The 18,311-nt window shown below is 44.1% G+C and overlaps 1 protein-coding gene across 3 annotated transcripts in view; it reads left to right on the top strand.

The window, feature by feature from the left end:
• dipk1c (divergent protein kinase domain 1C) overlaps window positions 1–14,814 on the top strand; it is a 44,276-nt gene extending 29,462 nt beyond the window's left edge. For all 3 annotated transcript variants that reach the window (XM_085285742.1, XM_085285743.1, XM_085285744.1), the window contains exons 3-9: window positions 4,004–4,207; window positions 4,292–4,345; window positions 4,417–4,598; window positions 6,495–6,804; window positions 9,817–9,981; window positions 13,159–13,233; window positions 13,722–14,814. In XM_085285742.1, coding sequence (XP_085141868.1) covers window positions 4,004–4,207; window positions 4,292–4,345; window positions 4,417–4,598; window positions 6,495–6,804; window positions 9,817–9,981; window positions 13,159–13,233; window positions 13,722–13,949 — 1,218 coding nt within the window. In that variant the 3' untranslated portion in view covers window positions 13,950–14,814. The remainder of the gene's footprint in view (window positions 1–4,003; window positions 4,208–4,291; window positions 4,346–4,416; window positions 4,599–6,494; window positions 6,805–9,816; window positions 9,982–13,158; window positions 13,234–13,721) is intronic.
• Window positions 14,815–18,311: the final 3,497 nt, after the last annotated feature.

Genomic DNA, 18,311 nt, shown 5'->3' with positions numbered 1-18,311 from the left:
TCCAACATCCGTCCATCCATCCACCCATCCATCCAACATATGTCCATCCATCCATCCATCATCCATTAATCCTTCCACCCATCCATCCATCCACCCATCCATCCATCCACCCATCCATGAATCCATCCATCCATCCAACATCCGTCCATCCATCCATCCATCCATCCACCCATCCATCCAACATCCGTCCATCCATCCATCCATCCATCCACCCATCCATCCAACATCCATCCATCCATCCACCCATCCATCCAACATCCATCCATCCATCCATCCATCCACCCATCCATCCAACATCCATTCATCTATCATCTTTGGGAATAAGAGTGATGTGAAAATAGTCTGAGCACAGCTTGCTTTGAGTGTTTTGTACATTTTCGTGGACTTCAGAGTTTGTGGTTGTGATATTCAGTGTTGGTCAAGTTACTTGAAAAAAATAATCAGCAACTAATTACTGATTACTTCCACCAAAAAGTAATCCCGTTACTTTACTGATTACTTATTTTCAAAAGTAAGTAGTTACTTAGTTACCTTTTAAAAACATGATTTACAACCTGAATAGGTAATAAAGCGATAGATCTTTCAGCCCAAGTCTACTTTTTCTGCATAATCCATCATACAAAATGTAATCAAATGAAAAAGTCTCTTTTTAAAATTTGTTTTATTAGTTATCTTTTAACTTTATGCATCAAGCAAAAATTAAATTATATGTAATCTGTAATTGTAATTACTGTAATGGGCAATAACCATCTCTGGTGATATTAAAACTGAGTGACACCTTTGAATTCTGGCGTGTTGAAGCAGAAAGATTTCAAAGCTAAAATGTCAGCGACTCCCATCCAGCATGAAGGCCGTCTTCTCTGAGGTTTTATTCCTGGAAGCTTCACATCCTTTAAATCCCTGTGAGTGCTGCTTTTCCCACGGTCAGTGTGAAAGCAGCTGACTCCAGTCTCTAACAGCCTGCTCAGTGTCACTTTGAGCCAAGCACCTCACAGAGACGTCACCATCCGCTCTCATCGGGTTTTATGAACCATGTGCAGATGTTTATGAGTCAGGAAACAGACGAAGGGCTGAACATCCCGTTATCTAAACTCTCCCCTTCATCACGTTAACCGTGGGACGCTGAGAGGATGAAGGCTCGTTCATCATCGCTCTGCTGTCATCAGCCGTTATCAGGGCCTCTCTCTCCCAGGCCAATTAACCCGTCTGCATACCTGCCCGCCTTATCTGTCCTCCTGCGCTATCTCGTCCTCCGCTTTTCTGTCTCCTGCACTTCCTGCCTCCCTAACACGACTCACGTTACTGTCTCAGCTTCATTTTCATACTTTTATTTTTTATTCAGCTGCACAGCGCTGTGGTCCAGCAGGAGATAAATAACTATTAACTATTCCTGAGCATCCCTCACTTCAACTTCTGTTGAATTTTAAGCATCACTTCATGGTGGAAACATCTTTGTTTATTGAGAGGAACACAGGAGATATGCAAGACCAAGAGTTTATAAATCAAAATAAATGAATTTGTCACTGACAGGTATCAGACAGAAGCATCGTGCAGAAGCCTTAAACAGAGAGTCTCTGATTGTGGCTCCTCTGGGAGCATAAATTTCTCGTCCCTGTGCGAAGTGATGTGAGGATTTGATTTATTAAAGTTGGGTTTTAAAGCGCAGGTAATGTAAGAGTAAGAGCTATGGCATGGCGGGCAGCGGCAGGTGCAGGTGTGCGATTGTGAAGTCGGTCTGGGCCTCTGAGCTTCTTACCGACTGATGCTTGTGTTGGAATGTGAGCAGAGAGGATTAACGGCCTAATCCCCGAGAACAACCCGACGCTCACACCTCCGGACACTGAGCTGCTCAGACACAGTGCGTGTGTGTGTGTGTGTGTGTGTGCATGTGCATGTGTGTGTGTGTGTGTGTGTGTGTGTGCATGTGTGTGTGTGTGTGTGTGTGTGTGTGTGTGTGTGTGTGTGTGTGTGCGTGTGTGTGTGTGTGTGCACTCATTTCTCTCACTCAGATGTGAGATCGTCTCCTGCAGGGTTTCAGAAATTAGGAAAAAGAAAATCAGGAGCTGGAGGGAAGATGAGGAGCAAAACAGTGATTTGCTGCCATGAACTTTATTTTCTTTGGTCTTTTTTTTTTTTTTTTTTGTTTATTTTATTTTCACTTGCTGAATACGGGACAGACTTGACTGGGGGAAAGAAGGGGAGAAAGAAAGAGGGAAAGAGAAACAGCTGAGAAGAGGGACGGGGGAGAAGGGCAAAAGACAAAAACCAACAGAACGGGCAGAGAAAAAAAATGCATATATCGATCACCTGGATCACCTGCTGAGAAAGAAAAAAGAAAGCAAGCAGAAGAGAACAAGAGTAATAGAATAAACAACATCACAATGATATATGGGAATATGACAGTAAATACTAAATGTTAAACATTATTGTGCAGCACATAAGATCAACAGAACACAGTGTGCTTTGAGGTAGGAGCCAAAAAGGGTGTAGTTTGTGGGTGTGATCACCCGTGTGCACACCTGTGAGCATGGACGCGCTTGTTTTTAAAAGGTTCCTTCATGTAATGATCTGCTAGAGGGTGTGGGGGGGCCACAGCCCCGTCCTCCAGGGCTTGAAGCAGGTATGGAGGAGATCAAAACTCCAGACATCCAGAGGCCCCCAGAACACAAGAGACCAAGGAAGACCAACAGAGGGGCAGCCGCGCCACTGTCCCAGAAAGAGCTGAGGAGAGTCCCAGATGAGGGCTCACTCAGCAGCCGCGGAGCAGAAGCCAGGGGGAGTTGCAGTGACGCGCCCGTGAGCTCCGCCGGCAGCCAGCCGTGCCTGAGTGACCGAGCCCCAGGCCGAGAGGCCGGGGGCACCCCACCTCCGAAGTGGCCCGAGCGAGCACCAGGCTCCAGGCCCCGATAAGCGGCCGCCAAGGAGTGAGCCGGTGTGTACCTGGACGCCCATCCCCGGACACAAAGAACCACCAACGCACCGATGTCTGAGGGGGTCCGCCACTGGCAGGGGAAGTGGTGGTAGGGGGAGATAGGCCTCCAAACCTTGGAGGGCCTGAGATGTCCCCAGAGAGGTGGCGCCTGACACCCAACCTGACATATAGACACAGACATACAGGCACACACAGATACAAACATCCATTCCCACCCTCATGCTCTCATATGCTCTTACTCCACACTCAACCAACGTGGAGACAGACATAAAGAGACGTTGTACACACGATCACACTCCCCAAGCGTACTCTACAAACCGGGTCTAGGTACCCTTGCCCCTGGAGGGGGGAACTGCACCCAGACCCAGGTGGTGTTTCCCTTTTCCCTGCGGTGGGGGGAGGCAGACCGCCCCGACTCCACAGCAGCAGGAAGGCTCCACACTCCAGACCGCAGTCGGACGGCCAACTCCTCCTCCTAGCCCCCCTGCTCCAGCAGGTCGCAGAGAACGGGGGTGAGAGAAGACTCCAAACCTCCCTCCACCCGCTCATTGTAGTGTTGATGCATGTGTGTTCTAAGGTGCATTTAAAACCCAGGAGGGCTTGGAGCTACCTGGTCTTTAAAGTCAACTAATGACCAAACTTTAGACTGTTGTCATCACTTCTCGCCCATCATCACAGTTCAGTCAGATTACTTTGAAATCCTACAGCAGAAAGTTGAAGTAAAGCTGAAGCTCAGAATATCTGAGAAGTTATTAGGACAAAATATGACACCATGTGTGATTAAAGTCATAAATATTTGAGGAAAAATTAGATTTTCTAAGAGAGCAGAAACAAATCTTGTGTTTTCTGAGATTAAAGTCATAAATTTAAGTTCATGAATAAATGAAAGTATTAGTTAACATGAATAAATATTCAGTGTTTTAATATTTTCATTGTAAAACCTGCTGACAGCTGGTTTTTAATGTTTTGCGTGCTCGCTGCAGGGGAACTGAGGAGCTGCTGAAAGGAACATTATCAGACTGAATGAAAAGATGTTGCCGAGTGACCTTTGACCTCTGCTCTGTGTCTCAGTGTCTGGAGTTCAGCGAGGGCTCGGTGACGGGCGACATGTGCGAGGACCTGTGCGTGCTCGGCCTGGTCGAGTACAAACGCTGCCTCTACTACGAGAACGGGAAGAAGGTGATCGAGGCGCGCTGGAGAGGAAGCCCCATCATCCTCAAGTCCAAGCTGGAGAACTTCTCCTCCTACGAGCCTCTGGGAATTCTGGACTACCAGGTGATGTCACCACCCTCGTGCCCACTCGCTCCGGAAGGGCGGCTTGTTTTAAAATAACTCTCCTGCTTGTCCTCGCCCCCACAGGACGCAGCCGAAGAGCTCTCCCCGCTCGATGTCGTCTTTTACGCCACTCTGGAGGTAAGCGGCTTCAGTTTGGTGCTGACGAGTCAAAGTTTCTATGAGTCAAACTTCACTTCCTGTCACCTCAGGTACGAAACTCCCTGGGGCTGGCTGAGGAGAACGAGGATGCAGACAGAGGAGGAGGAGTGAACAACAGCTCCCTGGCCAGACTTTTGGGCAAAAAGCTGAAAAACAGAGAGATGAGTTACTCAAGAGCGGAGCTGGCCTCGCTCTGGGCCCTGCTGCAGCAGGAGGAGTACACCTTCCTCAGGTAAACCCTGAACAGGTGGAGGATTTGGATGGTGTCAGTATGTTTGACTCTTCCTGAGGTTCTGAGATGCTCCAATAAACAGATGCATTTATTGAAGATCGATGCTCGCCTGTTTAATCGAGGGTTTAAATCGAGTTCGAGGTTCAGCGGTTTACCTGAGAACCTGGCAGCACAGACAGGACCTCCATTTTTACTGACAAAGTTTACTTTCAAAGTAAAACATTTTGTGATTTTTCCTGTGAAGCAGCTGAAATATGTCATGTTTTGTCTCTGAGTTTTAACCCTAAAGAAAAATGACCAAAAGAATATTTAAAAAACGTTTTAGTCCTGGCTTCTTTGTTCACGTTTCACTTTTAAAATGTCTGATTTTTCATGAGCACAACTGGAGAACAAAAGAAAACGAGTGAAATTAGCTTCAGTCTGAGAGACGTTCAGACACCGGCAGGCTGGCATCCAAAAGTAAAAGCAGTGAGTGGAGGTGACCTGTGCTGCTGCAGTGACAAATGGAGGAAAGCAGCTGTGTGAATGTGGAGCTCTGCAGGTCAGACACAACAGAGGAGCTGGAGACACCACAGAGTCTGATATCAGCTCTCATCGAGCTGCAGCTGATTAAAAGTCTTTTCCACATTTTATCCCCACCTGAAGAAGAACCCATTCATCACCGGCTGTTTTATAGAGAGCATTATTTTACATCACTGGTACTAATGTGTTCACACTCAAGTGTTTTGGTGTCTGAGCTCTGTTCACCTTCACTGAGCAGGAGGGAGGAGACAGAGGTGCGTGGTTAGACAGCCGAGGCTGTTACAGCTTAGTGGGTTAGTTTAGTTTTACTGAAGGAAGCCTGTGTGAAGGACACGCTGCTGTATTTCCTGGAGTAGACGACAGTCAGCATGCCCCCAAACAGACAGGAAGTAAAGTAATGGCTCATAAACGAGATCAGATAAAAACACCTGTGTGGTCTCCAGATTTTCATCCGTGATGATTCTTTCAAGTTCAAGAACTCAAGTTACCAGAAGGTAACGAACCAAAACTGCTCGGTCCACAAAGACGGATCCACTGCTGGAAACGTGCAAACCTCTGTGTGCACAGACCGCGACTGTGAAGGGGTACAAAAGCACAGATGAGCGAGGTTGCACATCCATGCATCCATCCAACCAACATCTGTCCATCTATCTATCCAACTTCCTCCATCCATCAATCCAACATGTGTCCATCCATCCATCCATCCATTAATCCATCCATACATCCAACATCAATTCATGTGGGTCGATCGTGGCTCAAGAGTTGGGAGTTCGCCTTGTAATTGGAAGGTTGCCGGTTCAAGCCCCGGCTCCGACAGTCTCGGTCATTGTGTCCTTGGGCAAGACACTTCACCCGTAGCCTACTGGTGGTGGTCAGAGGGCCCGGTGGCGCCAGTGTCCGGCAGCCTCGCCTCTGTCAGTGCGCCCCAGCTGTGGCTACAATGTAGCTGCCATCACCAGTATGTGAATGTGTGTGTGAATGGGTGGATGACTGGATGCGCTTTGGAGTCCTTAGGGACTAGTAAAGCGCTATATATAAATACAGGCCATACATCCATCGATCCAACATGTGGCCATCCATCCATCTATCCAACTTCCTCCATCCATCCATGTGTCCATCCATCCCGATACTGCCAGAACACCTCAGAGTTTAGTTATGAAGAAAGACTTCATGATATCTCTGGTAGAGTCTGGTCCACAGATCAGTGTAACAGATCCAGTACGGACTCTTCTCTGGAGCTTAAACCTTCTTCTGAGTAAAGACACTTGTTTTATCAGTTTTCAGCTTATTGTCTCCATGTTTGTCCTGATGATGACTTCCTGTGACATCACTTTGGCCTCATTGTATCTGCTTTCTGTTCCCTCTGGTCTCCAGAGTCCTGCAGGACCTCAGCACCCACGTGGCCAAGGTGCTGGGCTCCTGTGGTCACTTCTACGCTGTGGAGTACCTCTCAGCCGGGCACGCCTGGGACCAGAACATCTTTTCCCTGGATGACGTGGCCATTTCTGAGGTTCAGGATCAGGGTGAAGGCGGAGACCGAGCCAGGTGGAAGGCCCGAGAGATGATGCACCGCATCGCGCTGAGCTTCCTGGACATGGTGTGGCACTTTGACAATGACTTCACCCACAAGCTACACCTCTGCGACATCAAACCGGAGAACTTTGCCATCAGGAAGGACCTCACGGTAAGTCCTCAGGTGTGACTTTGAACACGCTCACTCTGCTTTGTCTTTGCAGTGACTCAGAAACCACGGAGGAGGGCTGAATGGCTTTAATGCTGGCTGAGGATATAATGAACGTAAGAAGGATGAAAGCAGAGCAGGGAGCTGGGAGAAAAGAGATAAAAGGGACGTGTTTTTAGAAAGCTATTAGAGCAAAGATGGAAATCAGATGCTGGACGGCGGATTACGTGAGGTTTTTCTTGAACAGATATTTTTTTAGCTAAAGGAAGAAGATGTGACGCTGCTGCTGGGGAGAGAAGGTCATTGTGCAAACACACACCTGGGTACTTCTGTCTTTGTGAGGACGTTCACGCACATTATCAGAATCAGAAAGACTTTATTTATCCCCAAGGGGCAATTAAGATACACAGAATATACAGTATATACACAAAAGTGACTGAAAGGTGAATAAATAACTGTAAGTGAGTAAAGTGTCAGCAGTGTAAAAACAGACTAGTTTATGTTTCTGGTGTGGGAAATGTTCTTATCGGCAGGAGTTAAAAAGCAGAGCTGCTTTGGGGACAATGGTGGCGCTCCTCCTCCTCTCAGTCCTGCAGGAAATGCAGCAGAGGCGTCGCCCAGAGGGGAGGCATTGAAATGTGGGGTGAAGAATGTGAGAGGGGTTGTTGATGATTTTGGCTGCCTGTCTGAGGGCCTGTTGGCTGAAAACCTGTCAGAGTTCTGACAGGCAGGCCAATGATTTTAGAGCACACTGATGCAGTGTGCGGCAGTCTGTTCCTGTATGAAGGCTGAGATTTACCGCCCTGCAACTTGACGGACACCATTGAAATAAAGTCCAGGGTGGAGGTCGTGCCTCACAGCCTCACTGAGGGAAACAATCAGAGGGGATTTCCAGGAACGGGCACCAGCCTGGAAGCAGTCCAGATATGAACGAGGACACGGAGACCTTGGAGGGTGGAGTTTTTGGACTGTTGATGATTTTTGATGATTGTTCATTCATTCAACCCTCAAACCCAACAAGATCCCCGAACTCTGAGAAAGATGAAATAATCTCAGCGTCTTTGTTCTCGTGCCTGGAGTCAAATCCAGCGGCTGTCACCTCTGATGGATCCTCGGCCCATCAGTCACACGAAAGACTAAAAATAAAGTTTTCCATGAGCTGGAGCCAGACGTCCTCATCTCCAAGTCCCCATTAATCACCCCGTGATCAAACTTCTCATCCGTCTTTATTAATATCTGTAATGTTAAAATTAAAAGTATAAGCTTGCTTACTCTAGAATGAGAAGTGGACTTTGGTGTTTTTCCTGCGGTCATAAATCAGAGCCGGAGCGTCTGGATGGAAGGGAACCGAGCAGGGTTTGTTTTCTCAGCGTTATCTGAAGCTTTTATGGTTTGTCGTTAAATCAGCAGCACTTCAGGTCGGCGCTGGACTCCAGCCAACAATCACAGCTCAGCCTAAGCTATTTTATCTCTCATTGTTCAGCCCCTGATCGCTGGAAAATGAGCAGTTAAAGGGAAAAAAATGAGGCGTTTGTAGCGCCAACAAAAGTCAAGTAAAGCAGAGGCTCACAATTGTTCTCCCGGTTTTGCAGGATTAATGTTTTTCCTGTCAAAGTGCTGACATGGAACATGTTTAACTGCCCTCACTTAATAATGCCAGCACCGTAAAACCACCGTGCAGCCTGCGCTCGTTTACTCCAGGTGTGAGTGGAGTCATTTCATCTGGTTAAAGAGATTTTTATCTGCAGATTATTCCCAGCAGACCTCCCGAGCACTGCCAGGCTCTGTGCCACAGAGACACGCTGCTGCTTACAAACTGGTAATATAATCCAGGACATCAACACACACCGCACGGCGTGACGATTAATCCACCGCAGAAAATAGTTCCAGATGATCAAAGCTGTTTGTAAAAAAAATGAAACTGCCTGTGGAAGATCTTCATCTCTGTCGGGCCAGAAGCAAACGAGCGTCCTGTCAGTGCGTCTCTCCTGCATCAGGGCTGATTTAAATAATACAGACCGGCAGATTGTTACTCCAAGAAAACCCTCCAAACTTCAGTTTGACGTCATAAATATGAAAGAAAAATCTCACAAGCTCAGGAGAGAAAGATGTGAGTTTGAGACGATGAAAAACACTCACTGCAGTAAACGTGCTTTGAGCGGTGGAGTGACCGGAGGCCCACACACACATTTAAACTGTGTGAGATTTTTATCACTCATCTGAAAAATCTGAAAAACATGTTTTCATATTTTACTGCTGGGGGACATTTGGCCTTTAAAACTCCTTTCACTTTTCCTCCGCACAAAAGAATCTCTGTAAAGTCTCATTTGAATAATAAAGACGAAAAGAGTCTTTTTGTAGTTTAGAAATTTATCAGAAGCTTTCTTTTATTTTGATTCCATGTCCTAAAAACTGGATCGAATGTAGTGGAGTGAAAATTGTCAGTGGCTCATTTTTATTGGATTCTCGTCTCTTTTGTAGCAAATTAAAATTCTGATTAGTTTAAAATGTTATAATAATTTCATGACGTGTAAACATTTAAATGAACCCTAACACCACCTGTTTTCTGTTATTATAAAACCTTTGTGATGCTGATTTAATTCATTCCTTTCAGTCTGAGCTTTGAAACACTTTCTGTGCATCCGTCACAGATTGTTACGGCAGGATTTCACTTCATGCATCTTCAGTTTTTGGTTTCTACAGAGCTCCAAATCTGCCGTTACAGCTCACACATCCAAATATCTGAAGAACTTCAGGCCTCACTGTGTTTGTGTTCAGCCCACAGAGTCCGTGTTCATAGAGCCGCAGCACCTGAAGGTTTCTGAGCTCGAGGGCAGAATTTCAGGCAGATCTGAGCTCGTCATGTGGGACACGTTTTTTATTTATGTAGCGTGCTGGGATGGCGTGAGCACATCCAGGCTGTGTGTCATGTTTTGCACCTTTGAAAATATAAGGTGTGGATAATCCTGCAGCATGGGCTCACACAGGGCGGGTGTCCTCTGGTGTGTCCTGCAGGTGGTGGCGATCGACGTGGACATGGCGTTCTTCGAGCCGAAGATGAGGGACATCCTGGAACAGAACTGCAGCAGCGACGACGACTGCAACTTCTTCGACTGCTCGTCCAGGTGTAACCTGAGCAAACGCAGGTGCAGCCCGCGCCGCAGCAACAGCAACCTGCAGGTAAGCGAGGCCCTGTGACCTCACTGTGACACTTTCAGCTTTGAGCTTTTATTTTGTAAAAATCTGCTGAAAATGTGTTTTATTGTGACACTTTAATTTGGTGTGATTTTATTCTCTCAAATGCAGCGGTCACATGACTAAACCATCAAAGTCCGTTCAGTTTAACACTTTAACTCTTTTATTTTTCCCTCCTATGAAATTATTATTATTATTATTACGTATGTATCTATTTATGTTTATCTATTTACTGTACAAAATGATCAGGTTTTAGACGAGTTTTGTGTTTTTTGTAAAATAATAGTGAGTAATAAAACTTTCAGTCTGCAGAGGAAATAAACTGGCTAAAAGGAGAAAGTTTTATAATAAATAAAAATCATTTTGTATAATTAAGCAGAACTCTGAGAAACAAAAGCGTCTAAAATTAAAAGTGTCTTTGTTCCTCTCCGAGTCTTTGTCCACCTGTGTGGATGTTTTTCATTCCTCGGCGCGAGCGCTGAGCCGTCGGCTCGCTCTGCAGAAAATTACAGGGTTGGTCTGTTTCTCCTCTTCCACCGTCGATCGTCCACAACGTCTAATTACACGTGTGGAAAAGTGTGGAATGATAATTACTGACCGGCCTGATCCTGCTGACAGGCAGAGTTTCAACCTGTTTATTTACCTGTGCAGGTGATTTTGTCTGCAGGCTCACTGCTGCTGAGGAAACGATTTTCTCTCTTTTTTAAATGCATTTTGTATATTTGATCAATAAAATAACTTTTAAAGAAAAAAGTGAAAAGTTTTATACTGAAAAATTCATTTTCATTTCTGTCGATTTTATTTCTGTATCAAATTAAACCTGAAGAGTCGACACAATTTATCTATATGTCAGATTCATGCAGTTTATTACTTTAATTATGAATTTATTCACTTTTTTATTGTTTATGATTGTTAAAGAGCGGTGAGGTGTGGGGGCCGTGACCTTTGCTCTCACATCTGAGATCCTCTGATGGGAGTAAAATATTTATGTTCTTAATATTTCATCTGATTGTATTTCACATCAAAAGTCCATTTTTAAATCTAAACTTCTGCATAAATTTGGAGTTTCTGGCTCATCGCTCTGCAGCTTCACATTAGACACATTTTTATTCTCTAAATATGGAAAAAAGTTACATTTGTCATCTGCTTGGAAACAAAAACACAAAATTAGTTACAGCACGAAGTCATGATTTAGGCTCACATTAAAATATTTGTCATCTTTATTATTCCAGCAGTTTCTGTGCTGTGGTTCCTCTCTTTCTTTACTTATTTACAGAATTATGATTATTGTTGTTATTGTTGTTTCATTGCTGTTCAAAATTGTTTTATTATTAAACTGAAGATGTTAGGAGAGTATTTTTATTATTTATAATGTTAAAGTGAAACAACTTAGAGAATTTCTCTAAATCATTTACAATTACTTTTAATAAATTACTTTTACCTTTAAATTGTTTTTAAATTAAATTATAATCACAAAATTAAAGCCAATTCTAATATTACATTACATTATATTACATTACATTATATTATATTACATTATATTACATTATATTATATTACATTACATTATATTACATTACATTACATTATATTACATTATATTATATTACATTATATTATTATATTATATTACATTATATTACATTATATTACATTATATTATATTACATTACATTACATTATATTATATTACATTACATTATATTATATTATATTACATTATATTACATTACATTATATTACATTATATTATATTACATTATATTATATTACATTATATTACATTACATTATATTATATTACATTATATTATATTATATTATATTATATTACATTATATTATATTACATTACATTATATTACATTACATTATATTATATTATATTACATTACATTATATTATATTATATTATATTACATTACATTATATTACATTATATTATATTACATTACATTATATTACATTATATTATATTACATTATATTACATTACATTATATTATATTACATTATATTATATTACATTACATTATATTATATTACATTACATTACATTATATTATTATATTACATTACATTATATTACATTACATTATATTATATTATTATATTACATTATATTACATTACATTATATTATATTATTATATTACATTATATTATATTATTATATTACATTACATTATATTACATTGTTAGCAGTAGTAGTATTATGATGATCGTTGTTAGCTTGAAGTTGTTTTGACTCATCAGCCCGTCAAACTCAGAGGACAAAGGACACCAGAAGCTGAGCCGACGTTTCTGTCACCATCGCCATCGCCGTGACAACACCAGGACGGACTCTCATCGCCCCGTATCACATGACTCGTGATACGTGATACCTGCATTCATCCACCAAAAGAGGACGTTTAAATATGAGACGGACGGAAACTGTTTCTCTAACAGGTGACGACCGGAGGCGCAAACACAGCGGCGTCTGAGGCGGGATCCTGAGAAACTAACGGAGTGGATGGATCCCAGGAGAGAGGACAGGAAGCTGAAATTTAAAGGAAAGTAACAGAAACCAGAGACAGAACAAAATCAATTATCACCATAAATAAGAGTAAGTCGGAGCAGAGAGGAAGGAAGTGGGAAAGAGTTCAGGTGATGAAGAAAAAGGAACAAAGACACAAAAGAGGAGAAAAAACAGATGAACTGACAACTGAACCAAAACTGAGGAAAGGAGGCGAAGAACAAAGAGACGAAGAAGAAAGGAGAAGATGAAGATGAGTGATGATGACATGCTGACAACATGCTGCTCTGCCATTGGCCAAAGTGAGGCTCCACAGGTGTCTCTTGGGCGCACCCAGCAATGACCCTCAACCTGCCAATCATCTCCGGAGAGAAAGAAGTCATTGTGTGTGTGTGTGTGTGTGTGTGTGTGTGTGTGTGTGTGTGTGTGTGATGTCGTCTGCATACTGATAAACCAATCAGGTGCTGCTCAGACTCACTGCTCCTCCTCCTCTGTGATTACCTTTCCTGATGCGCTCTTCTTCTTCTTCTTCTTCACTTTTCTTTACTTGGAAGCTTTCCCCTTTTTTTTGCAGATTTCTTCTTCTTCTTCTTTTTCATCTAATTCGAGAGTCCGATGTGTGATTTGTGACTTTTTCCTCTTCGTCTTCAGGTGATCTGTGAGAAGATTTTTAGACCGTGGTTTTCTCCCACGCTGCTTGGGGCCAAAGCAGCGCTCCCTCTGCAGGTAATGTATTTGAAAACATCTTCAGAGGTCCATCTCACCCCACGCCAGCATCCTGCTCTGTCACACCAGCATGTCCTCCTGTGTCTGTGAACCTTCTCAGCTCCACACCAAGCCATTAAAAATGCTCCAGCACATCCACAGTGCAGAGGTCCGGGTTAATTACAGTTACATGTGGAGGACTCCTGTCAATCAAAGCAGCCAGTAGTGTTTCTGTAGATTCAGAGATAATTTTAATACAACCTCAGCCAGGAAGCTCCAACGTGAAAGGGAAACTGGCACCAGCATCATTCAGGAATTCCAGTGATGGAGGGATAATAATTTGGTTTCAGCGATCAAATCCGACTCCGAGCCGACTTTAATCCCAGCTTTCCTGCAAACACTGATGAACTGCAAATTATCTAATGTAGGACAGCAGTTAAAGTCCTGAGTTTTGTGGATTAGAGAGTTTAAGACGTGATGTTGGTGTTGAAATTGTCTTTTTCCATCAGGTGGAGCTGCAGCGAGCTCTGCAGGAGTGTTCAGCGACTGAAGGGGGCGTGGAGGAGTCAGAGGAGGATGGAGGTGGTGGTGGTGGAGGAGGAGGAGGAGGAGGCAGGGGCGTCCATCAGCGCCTCTTCAGTGTCCTGAAGCGCCTCATCCAGGAGGGAGGGGCTTCAGATGAAAGCGGAGAGGCATGGGAGGGAAAAGGCCACGCCCACACTGCGCTGAACTTTTGAGCTGTAATGAGAAGGTCGATGTGGGCGGAGCATCTCAGAAAACCAGAGAATGTTTTAAAACTATCAACGGGTCTCTTCATGGCCAGAGAGCCCAGGTAAGACTGGCCACTCACTGATGGGAAAAGACTCGTCCACTGACACATTTTGGGTCCAGAACCACAGTTTGAGCCACTCTGAGTGTAAGTGACTCCGTCAGCAGGTCCCATCTCAAAGAGACACAGCAGTGAGACTTTTGGCCTCAGTGTGCATCGAACTCTATCACGATGAACAGTTTTAGACACACACACACAAAAGTCACGGTGTTCTCGCTGCCAGTGACGGACGTTTCATCCTACCCAGTTTGTAAAATTTAACCAGAACTTAAGGTGGAGTTCAGGAAAGGTCCACCTTTGCCTCCAACAAAGAGAACTTTGACCTAAGAACTGGTTTGCTGTGGAACAACTTGAGCTGCATCCATCACCTTTAGCTCACGAGTGTCCAGGTGCTCGTCTGGGAACGTCTGATTGGGTCACAGCGAGCGTGGAAACATTCAGCGACGCCTCACGTTTCTTCTCGTCACAGAACCAGGGATCCAGTGTGGGCAGATCCTCGCAGATTTATTATCCTTTTACGTAACTGGTTAGTCTCAGTGAGATTTTTCAAAAGAAGCTCTCTCATTTGAAGAGAAACTGTAGAAAATAAATGTGTTTGAATGATAAATGCTGAGATACAATGTAACATATGACTAATGATGTTTGATCCACAGCTGAATGAACGACTCTTGGCCTCTTTTAAAGGTTTTTAATGGTTAATTTGACATGTTTTTGTCCCGTTGTCAACTGTTTTCAGGTTCCAAAGACAGATACCAATAAAACATATATCATCCATCCAAAGTGTGTTTGGTTTGTACAGAACGTCTGTCTCACAAAATACAATGTACTGTTTCATGTTGTATTAAAATAACAGATTTTGGAAAATGTACTGATAGTTTGGTCAAATGTCTTAGTGAAGAAGACATTTGTGACCTGCTGAGGCCTCCGGGAAGTTTCTTTGTTTAACAAGACCAATATGAGCCTCAGCAGTCACAGACACCCGCTCATTACTACTATGCAACATCCAGTAAAAATCCTTGAATTTCTCCCACCAAACCTGGGCTCAGACTTTTTGGAAGGTCTGTTACTATAGTAACCTAGCAAAATGGGTATGGCCCACACACTGCAAAGAATGACGGCCCTTTGGTGGCCCAGATCTGGTTTCCAGAGGTGGCCCACACATGGGCCAGCACAAGGCCAGCTGCAGACTCACTGCTGGACCTGTGCTGGCCCAGATGTCAGCCTAATGTGTACCTTAATTAAGCCATGTAATAACAACATGTGCCAGAATATAATAGTGCAAAAGTAACATGATGAAACTCTGTTCAGAGAGTGAATGGACTGATTCTTATATAGTGCTTTTCTACTCACCCAGATTACTCATAGTGCTCGATGCAACATGTCATATTAACCTAATCACACACTTTCTCTAAACTGAGTGCTTCCTAACTACATTCATACTCTTGACATGCAGACTGGAGGAGGCAGGGATCGAACCCCTAACCTTTCGATCAGTAGGTGACCTGCTCTTCCTCCTGAGCTACAGCCACCGAGTGGTGAACCTGAGTAAACCCTCACTAGGTTTGGATAAAGTGTGAACTCACAAACCTGTCAAACCTGCATTTGAAACATTAGCTACCATAGCAGTATAGCATTGCAACATGGCATTTGGGTCTTCTAACTCAAATAGGAAAATGGGAACATAAATAGTGCCTCATTGCCAGACGTGGCCCACATCTGGTTGACATACACCCTGCCATGACACCAGTCAGTCAGAAGTGCCAGCTTGATGCCGGATCCAGGCCAGACCTGTTTTCTATGAGCCTGGACCACATAAACCAAACCATAATCGGGCCAGATGTGGCATGCCATCACATAGACAGTGCCATCTATGCCAGGCCTGGCCCACATCTGGATGAAATACATCTTATCATGCCAGAAGTCAGCCAGCAGTGCCGGCTTGATGCCAGATATGCACCAACTGTGGAAAGCTGTCATGCATGTATCTGCAAACTTGATGACCTCATGTTAAGAGCTTGTGACACTAACCGCCCAGACTGTCCACTCACAGATCTCCGAGCTGGGAGTCGGTCCTTCTGGCAGGAAACTCCTTTGTTTGACTCTTTTAACTCGGAGCCCCAGAGAGACGATTCTAGGCTAACAAACTGAATCCCTGCAGCTTCTTTCATCAGGCGCCTGAGGCCTCATGTTACAGGTGTAGAAATGTGAGCGAGCTGCTGATGCGTCCCTGGCGTGTTTTAATTCCACTGCAGTCGGCTTCCTGGACGTGTCACCACAGCAGCTGTATGGAGAGGACTCAGCTGGAGAGCTTCCAGAGCTCTGCTCAGCCTGGCAGCTTTCCACTCTTTCACTTCTTTAACAAAACAAAAAACCAAAAGCTCCAAACTTCACGCTGAAAACGCTCCAGAGACTTTACTGGAAAGCAGAGCGGAGAGCATGATGTGTGCTGCAGATTCAAACGCTGATCTCCTTCCTGTCATATCAAACACCACAGGCCTCCCTGTGGTGGAAGCACAGACTTGTGGGTATTTAAGTTGAGCAGCACACCGACCGTGGCGCTGCTAAACACTGGGCCACACGCTGTGTTTGTGCTGCCGGCATGCAAAGCTGCTTAAGCTGCTGCTTTAAGGTCATATTCTCCTTCTGGCAACACGCCGGTTTGTCTTGTTCACAGTTTTATTTCACAGCAGATCAGAGGAGGCGTTTTATTTCACCCTGTCTACACAACTTTTCATTTATTGAAATTGATGAAGCGGTGCAGGAGGTCCAGACACCCGAGAAGACCGCTGTGTTAATCAGAACTCATTAAAACAAACTGGATGGTGACGCACACATGATGGACCTGATCTGAAGAAATGCTGCACACCTGAAAACCTTTTTCTGCTGCCACCTCCTGTTAGCAGCGCTGCCTCAGGCCAGTCATAATGTGGGCGTCACCCAGCTGCCTTTCATCCTTTCAAAGGTTAAAAATCTTCCTTTGAGCCCAAAGGTGTGAAAATCAGTGGCTGAACTAAACTAAGCAAACCACCTGTGAGCGAACTCTCTTCAGGTGTTTGTAGCTGTGATGTGTCAGCATTAGATCCTGCACATCATTCACCTTTAAGGCTACGTCTACACTAATCTGGATACATCTGAAAACGTCTACACTCATTTTCAGTGGTTTACGAGCAGTTGTTCATCCACATTGAAACGGCCGTAAACGCTTACGTGAAACGCAAGAAGATTCAGCCTGCCTCATTTCTGTCTGCCATTTATTTACTTTCCGGGTCTTTGAAACGTTGCAGCAGAATGTGGAGGAAAAGCAGCGAGTTTTTTAAATGGACTCACAATGAGGTGGAGTTGTTGCTGCGAGTAACACAAAAGTCCAAAGTTGCAAAAGCGAGTGAGAGTTAAAGAATTTGAAGAAGAGCTCTCTGGAGCATCTACAGACTGATATTAATCTTTAACAGGGCTGTCAAACAACTGCTGTATAACGCCCTCCGCTATCTTAGTTTCATTGGTCACATGACTGCATCATCGTTTCTGAAAGGCTCCGGGGTCGCTGTCCACACTGCGATGCGAAGACACCGTTTTCAAATGTATCCGCTATGGGGAGCGTTTTGAAAACGCGAGAGAAAGATGCGTTTTCAAACGCAAACGTGTTAGTGTGGACGTAGCCTGAATGAAACATACAAGTTGCTTCAGATAAGTTTATATCATATTGTTAGTACGGCTATTGATCTGACATCTTCCCTCAGGTATTATTTTGCTGTTAGCAAGCAGGTGAACTAAGGTCACCAGCTTTATGTCTCTGTCTCACGGGCGTGTCCGTCTCCAAAGGCTCCATCATTTTGAGCTGTAATAGATAACAGCAAAAGTTCTTCAGCCAGGAAGGAGTGCAGAAAGACGAAGACGTCCATGCAGGGTGCAGACGTGCAGCTCGGTCTGTGCTGCGGCTGTTTGCCAAAGAAATATTTCTCTTTAACAGCACGAGATCGTAACAGATTTATGTTTGTGGGATTTTTAGTGTCTGATGTGTGATGTTGGATTTTTGGATGTTTTCCCCACATGTAGACAAACTAAGCGCAGCAAAGCCTCCAGTGGGAGTGTTTGTCCGGCTGTTTGTGAGAGCTTTACTGTTTCAGTCCTCGGGCTTTGTTCAGCGCCTCCAAACGTCTGAACAGCTGCTGAGAGAGGTGAGCTCTGACTTCCTGTTTTAAAAGGATTCTTGGCTCCTTTTTAGATTTCTAATCAATGATATTTGATGTGATCTGTTTCCATCACCGGGTCA

The sequence above is a fragment of the Mchenga conophoros genome, linkage group LG9, assembly GCF_057382185.1.
Source record: "Mchenga conophoros isolate Kocher_MC1m ecotype Shallow Benthic linkage group LG9, M_conophoros_male_GT1.1, whole genome shotgun sequence".
Taxonomy (NCBI): Eukaryota; Metazoa; Chordata; class Actinopteri; order Cichliformes; family Cichlidae; genus Mchenga; species Mchenga conophoros.
The sequence above is the reverse complement of the archived record's forward strand: the minus strand, read 5'-3'. Positions and strand labels throughout refer to the sequence as shown.